The 7,400-nt window shown below is 35.5% G+C and overlaps 1 protein-coding gene across 1 annotated transcript; it reads left to right on the top strand.

Moving 5' to 3' along the window:
- Positions 1-384: 384 nt before the first annotated feature.
- LOC149221384 (alcohol dehydrogenase-like 4) lies at positions 385-3,813 on the top strand. Its single transcript, XM_089382970.1, has 10 exons — positions 385-684; positions 917-1,053; positions 1,290-1,339; positions 1,417-1,742; positions 2,348-2,430; positions 2,534-2,609; positions 3,066-3,127; positions 3,217-3,312; positions 3,405-3,566; positions 3,661-3,813. The coding sequence occupies exons 1-10, from the start codon at positions 564-566 to the stop codon at positions 3,769-3,771; spliced, it is 1,224 nt and encodes a 407-aa protein (XP_089239096.1). The 5' UTR covers positions 385-563; the 3' UTR covers positions 3,772-3,813.
- The last annotated feature ends 3,587 nt before the right edge of the window (positions 3,814-7,400 follow it).

Genomic DNA, 7,400 nt, shown 5'->3' with positions numbered 1-7,400 from the left:
CCCAACAATAATAATCCAGTAGAATCAGGGAATAATACACAATCTTTACCAGCAACAATATTCCAGCGGACCTGACACCAGAATGACCGAGGGTATAGTGCTGGGACCTCCATTCCTAGGCCTTATGACTGGAATACAGATTTATTTATAGGGAAAGTCAGTGGGAGCATGTGATTCTGATTTATTGTTACCAATCCAATTACTCGCCCATGACAAGGTGATATTTTATAGATTGAGATATGATTAAGTTGAGAACTTTGAATCTGTCCACTCAGGCACATAAATTTATGACGTTGAGTGTAACAAAAACATCAGCAATAGAATTGAAAACGAATTTGATTATTAAACCTAAAATCAAAAACTAACAAACAAGCTTTAAGACGAAATTATGGTCCCAAAACACACGAGTTTGATTGCCTTTTATTCCTTGTCCAAGGGATGCCTCGGAAAATTTTCCATGCTTGCAGCCCCTCTGCCTCGCCAATCTCAAGTCACATGATTATAAAGCTTGACTTGAGTGAGTGCATTGTTTTGAATTCTCATAATTTGTTGGTTGCAGAGTGATGGAAAATCCTTCTGATGAAAGTGTTGGTGATCTCACCCACATGGTGGATACTCTCAGCTTTAATGATCAAGGGTGTGTGTTGACTCAGAAAACTGTTGGTAAAGTCATCACTTGCAGAGGTATCGTTTTACTATCATTCTTATTTTGAAAAATATTTACAAAGAGGCAGAGGTGAGTGAGGAAATACAATCTGGCTATTCAGTAAATTGCATTAGTTCAATTGGGTAAAGCTATATACATTCAAAATTGCTGAGAATAGATATGCCAATCTTAACTCACACATGTTAAGTTTAGATTCTAGGCCCAAAACTTTCAATTCAACATTAATGCCATTGTGATTTGTGGCACCAGCGGCCGTATCATGGGGGCCAAAAATGCCATTGGTTATTGAAGAGATTAAAGTAGATCCACCGCAGGCTATGGAAGTTCGCATCAAAATCACCCACACCTCTGTTTGCCACACTGATATTTTATACTGGACTGGAAAGGTAATCCTGTTTCTAGGTTGTTAGACTTCCCTTTGTGACATATCTCTTAGTAGGTTTGAGTTTATTTAATAGTGTAGCTTCAAGCAATTGAATTAAGCAATTTAGTGAACAGCAGCTCATATCTGAGTGTGTAATTTTGTGGTTTCCTTTTCTGCCCATTTATCAATATCTTCTCATTTCTTGTCACTGGTTGCTGCCCTTGATTTCTTTAATTCCAGCTCACATAATATTTGCAGGAAGAAGGACTCCAAGCATTTCCTCGGATATTGGGACACGAGGGTGCTGGGTAAATATGTATCACTCGTTTTTTTAGCCGTTATATGCTTTTCAAACTGCTCTAATGAATGAAAATTGTGGTTGCAGGATAGTGGAGAGCGTAGGAGAAGGCGTGACAGATATTAAGGAGGGAGATCATGTGATTCCCTTGTTCACAGGAGAGTGTGGAGATTGTGTGTGCTGTAAATCCAATAGGACTAATAAGTGTGATAAATTCAAAGTCGATCCCATGAGGACTGTGATGAGAATTGATGGAAAGACTCGTTTCTCAATTAGGGAAAAGCCCATTTACCATTTGATGTCCACTTCCACATTCAGTGAGTACACAGTTGTTGATTATGCTTGCGTTGTCAAAATCAACCCAGAGGCCCCTTTGGACCAAGCATGCTTGCTTGGCTGCGGTATAACCACAGGTATCAATTATTAGGTCTGTTATCTTTTCATGCATGTTCCCCTTGGGTATGAATAAATGGCCAGACAGTTTTTGGGGCTTAGAATAGTACGATATAGTGTGTGCTGTTGAGCGTTAAAGTACTTTGTGTACGAAGGTTGTCTGATCAAAAGTCAGTAAGTTTAGCCAACAAACAAAAAATTAATAATTAATGTAAATTAACGTGTGAAAGTATTAGTTCAAAAGTTGGTAGGTTTAAGCTCCAGGAGTTTAGAATAGAGGTGACAAGGTGTTATGTTAAGGTATTTCTGGGTGAAAAAGTTACTCATTTGAAATTTTATGAGGAAAAAAATCTAGCTATGCTAAAGGTTGGTGTGGCTCAGGCTTTGGGATAATTTTGAAGGCTTAGATGGCCTTGAGTTACTTGAGTTACAGCTACTCAAACCATAAGTTAGACATGCCAATCATCTCAAAAATCGCATTACCTAACAAACAAACAAAAAATACTGGTCAATCTCACTAACTAGAAAAAATACATGATCAATCAATGGTTTTGTATGTCAACTAATTAAGATAAAATATACTGCTAGAATGACAAATATTTATTTCTGGTGGGTATTTAATCAGGGGTTGGAGCAGCTTTGTACATGGCCAATATTGAACCTGAATCGACGGTGGCCATTTTTGGCCTCGGCACTGTTGGCCTTGCAGTGAGTTCTCTCATTCTCTCCAAGCTATTGCCCCGATCTTTCATGATTTGACTTTATGTAAGTTTCTCATTTGTGACAATAATGGCCTTCTGGCTCTGTATAGGTTTCACAGGGTGCGAGGATGAGAGGGGCATCCAGGATAATTGGCGTAGACACAAATCCAAGCAAGTTCATAAAAGGTGAAAAAGGAGATTCTGCAAGTGGGATTTAATTTTTATAAACTATTCAAATATCCATAATATTATGTTAAGAGCATGTATTTTTTTATAAGAAGTTATAATGATATCACAAGAATTAGAGAAGTAAAGAAAGTATGTTTTTATAGATTTTAGTAGTCAAATTATTGAGTAAAATTAAATTTTCTATTATATAAATAAAAAAGTTTCATACACCAATTTAATACATAATTACAATTATAACAAGTCACATTCTCCAATTTATGATTTACCTTCTACGATTTATGAATATATTTTTAATTAATTCTTACTCTTATTTTAAAAATGGAAAGATCAAATTACTTTAACCTTTTATACTCTAACTAAAAAATCATCCTCTAAAAGTTTGATAGCTTCCCCCTGGGTTAAAAGAGATATCTGCAATTTGAAAACATAATATTTACTATGCTTTCACTGCAGCTAGAGCCTTGGGTGTGACTGACTGCATCAATCCAAAAGACCATGAACAACCAATTCATGAGGTATTTTTGGCTGAACCATGTTATCTAATCGTATATTAGAAGACTTGGATGACTTTGCTGGCTGATAAAGAGGGGAATCGCTCCATTAGGTGATAACAGAGATGACAGATGGAGGTGTGTACTACAGCTTCGAATGCATTGGAAACACACAGGTTTTATATGAGGCCTTCTTGGCTACTCGGGAGGTAAAGCAGCCCTTCCCTTTGGTCTGCCATCATCTCAAATCAATTTTAGTTGATGTGAAGTACAATCTCTCTGATATTAATATAAATTGCAGTCTTTAGGTTTGACGATTTTGTTAGGGTTGGATATGAGTCCTCAAAAGATAAGTTTCCATCCATCCGAATTGTTTATGAGGAGAATCGTGGCTGCAACATTCGGTGGTGTGAAGGGAAAAAGTCAACTGCCTTATCTGGTTGATACTTTAATTATGAATAAGGTATAAACCTTGCCTATCCATTCCATTTGATGCCCACCTTAATCTTGTCCAATGAATAATACATTACAAATATTTGTTTTGATTTTGATCGCAGGAGATAAGGGTAGATGAGTTTATTACCCACGAGTTGCCATTTTCAGAGATCAACAAAGCTTTTGAATTGATGTTGGAAGGCAAGAGCTTGAGATGTATTTTGCACCTTTAATTATAATGATAAAGTATATCACTGTAATTTTGTAATTTTATTTTTTATTATTTATTTAATGTTATACCAGTTTTTAAATATTTGTTTTTTATTTGTTAAAGTGAAAATGGATTAAATCATCAAAAACTTCAAAAACACTCAAAATTTTAAAGCTTAATAACTGTATTTAGGATTTCTAAAAAAACTCACTCTAAAATCCATTGTTCTATAAACCAATTTACTCCATCTTTAAAATATGCTAAATTTTAATATCAACTAAATAGCACATAAATATTTTCAGTTGTTGTATCTGGCCGAAATGCTTTATCACATGTTTTCAAATAACTATTAAAATGTCTATCATATCATTTGAAATAACCATTTAAAAGAAAATTCAATTGAAGTCTCAAAGAGATAAAAGATGTCAAAAATTTGGTCAAATAGCCTGCATATCTGAATAACAGTAATATTATTAGTTGTTGTATCTAGCTGAAACGCTTTATCATATGTTTTGAAATAACTGTTAAAAAAATCTATTGAAATCTCTATAATATAGAAGACAGCGAAAATTTTGGTCAAATAATATGCATATTTTTATGATATAGAAGATAGTCAAAATTTTGGTCAAATAATATACATATCTCGGTAATAGTATATACATATATTAGTAATAATATGTATATTTTTTTTTCAAGCATGTGTGAGCATTTCTAGGTTTTTATTAACAATCTTCTAAGTTAATATGTTTTTGCTTTCCGAGTATCTTCTAGTTTTGTTTTATATTGTCAGTTAGAGCATTTTCTGGAGTGTTTTTTAGTACCAAAAAAGCTAAATATATTAATTTTATAATTATGTTACATGATAGTATGACAATGGTAAATATAAGCAAAATTTGCCTCTACGATATAACAGATGGAAAACATCATTGTATATACAAAAAATACATATAACTCGTCCACATCACTGCATATACAAAAAACATAAAACTTGGTAGATATGGAGATTAAAACCAAAGTGCGTGAGATGAAACTAAAAGTGATCCCTGAGCATGAAACATAATATAAATAGTCAGGTACATGATACATACCAGGACATAAATGTATTTCCTATATACCTGGCATTGAGAAATGTTGAATTTGGTGCGTGATGAACCTCACTGTGATACTCAAGTTCCATATTTTGCACTGTGAACACATGCTCCTCTTAGATAGTTCATCAACGATCATATTCTGGGAGCGTCTGACATGGTCGATGGAGTAATGCTTTATAGATTTCCAGAGAGAGGATATTCTATAAATCCATCTCGTAATATTGGCATTGTTTATGGAGTGTTTACCGGTTACATGATCTATAATGATTTTTGAGTCACCATAGATCCTAAGGGAACCGATATTCAGGAAAGAGCAGAAAAATAGAAGACCATATAAAGCCATGGCTTCAGCTTTATTGTTTGTCCCTGAACCCCTGTTCCAATAAATTGCATAGTGTTGGTCCTCCATGATGTTTATGTATACTCCACATGCACAGATTCCATCTTTCGCTGCCCCGCCGAAGTGAGCCCTTGGATATATCAACTGGGAATGGGAAGATTCATTTGTTTTTTGTTTCACTTGCTGAGGAATGTAGGGGAGGATAGTGAGATAAAAGGAGATGACGTGATCATATAATTTTGTGAAATTCTCCTTGTAGTTATGAAATATGACCCTATTCTGCTATTTCCAAATGTACCAAAACACAATAAGGGGGATAGGCCTCCATATCACTTCTGCGAACTCCACCATTCAAATTCTTCTTTGATGGATGATTGAGTGTTGTAGTTGAACCCAAAATATAAGGCTAGCTTCTTCCAAAGGACCGATGAGTGGATGCAATTTACAAATATGTGCATATTGTCCTCTGTCTCAGATAGGAAAATCGAGCATATAGTTGGGCCGTGCCAATTCTTCTTTTGTAGGTTGACCCAAGTGAGATTTTTATTTTGATATACTAGCCATGAAAATAATATAATTTTGTATGGGCATCTAGACTACCAGAATGAAAAGGGAAAGATTTTCTCGGCACGTTTGTAATGTTCTTCGATAATGGAGAGATATATATCTTTAACAAGCACCTTTATCTTGCCACCCCTACCCCGCCAGACAATGTCGTCCTCTTCTTCAGTCCTGTAAATACCACTGTTCCTCACTTTCCATATAAACATATTCCATTGAGATGCCAATGGACCATTTAGGCCCAAGTCTATAACAGATTTCCAGCTTGGTATAGCACCCTTCCATTCGTGAATAACCTGTGCCCAATAAAAAATACCTTTTTGATGTAGCGAATGTAAAAGCTATTGAGGAATGGTCCAATCTTCTTTTTTCCCACGATAAGGTCGAGACCAATGAGAATGCTATTCCTAAACTGAAATTTCCACATTAGATTTTTGAAAAAGAAACGTTAGATCTTATGAAAACTCCTCCATATAGCAGAACCACGAGGTGGCCCTAAAGATCTGCACCTGAACCAAAAAGAGAAATCTCTGTTCCCCAAATATTTAATTCTTATTGCATTACTCCATAAACTGTCACCTAATATAGCTTTCCATAATGATTTACACAGCAAGGCCAGGCCAAATTTTCGAAGGTCCATAATACCCCAACCCCCCATCTTTTTTGGGAGGGAAAGGTTTGACAGTTTGGATAGGTGAAATTTCCTTTTTTCCTTACAGCCCCCCCATATGAAGAATGCCATTAACTTATTTAGTTTTTGAATGATGCTGGCCGGAATGTAAAATAAGTGGGCCCAATAGACTAGGAGCTGGGCTAGAATAGATTGTATAAGAATCGTCCTTCCAGCCAATGAGAGACATTTATACTCCCAGCCTGCAATCCTTTTGTGAAATCTGTTAAGGATCCAAGACCACTCTGATAAAGAATAGCCTGATGGCTTCAAATGATAGTCCAAATATTTCATTTCCTTTTTGATTGATTTAACTTGAATATTGAAGAGTTGTGCAAAGTATTCAATATCTTCCATATTAACATCCCCATGGTGAAAATATGATTTACCTTCTTTAATACACAGTCTTGTAGCCTTCTGAAAGAAAATTAATATTTCATGCATATTATTCCAGGACCGTCTACATAGCATGACAAATATCAATATGTCGTGCGCAAAAAGATTATGCAAAAATTTGTTACCCCTGTTTATAGTAAGACGACGACAATCACCCTTGCAGACAACCATTTTTATGTGAAGGCTAAGTGTATCCATAACGAAGATAAACAAAAGGGGAGAGAGGGAACATCCCTGATGGGGGCCCCTAGAAGCTGAAAAGAAAGTAGTAGGAATAACATTTATGAGAATGGCATAATTGACATTCTCCACACATGCCATTATCCAGTTAGTGCATAGATTATTAAGCCTAATTTTATTGAAGAGGCACCACAAATAACCCCAGTCAAGACAGTTGTAGGATTTTTTTAGGTCAATTTTGAGGATGACAGCTTCAATTTTTTTGGCATGCATAGAATGGAAACATTCTTGGGTAATAACCACAACTTCCAAGATATCCCTGCCAATTAAGAAACCATGCTGCTCACGGGAAAGGAAAGTAGACAAGATGCCCCGGATCCTTTCCGCAATGATTTTCGGAATGATTTTATATA

Source organism: Pinus tabuliformis, chromosome Q (genome assembly GCF_031772625.1).
Source record: "Pinus tabuliformis cultivar Carrire ecotype Pingquan chromosome Q, CPIR1, whole genome shotgun sequence".
Classification (NCBI taxonomy): domain Eukaryota; kingdom Viridiplantae; phylum Streptophyta; class Pinopsida; order Pinales; family Pinaceae; genus Pinus; species Pinus tabuliformis.
The sequence above is the reverse complement of the archived record's forward strand: the minus strand, read 5'-3'. Positions and strand labels throughout refer to the sequence as shown.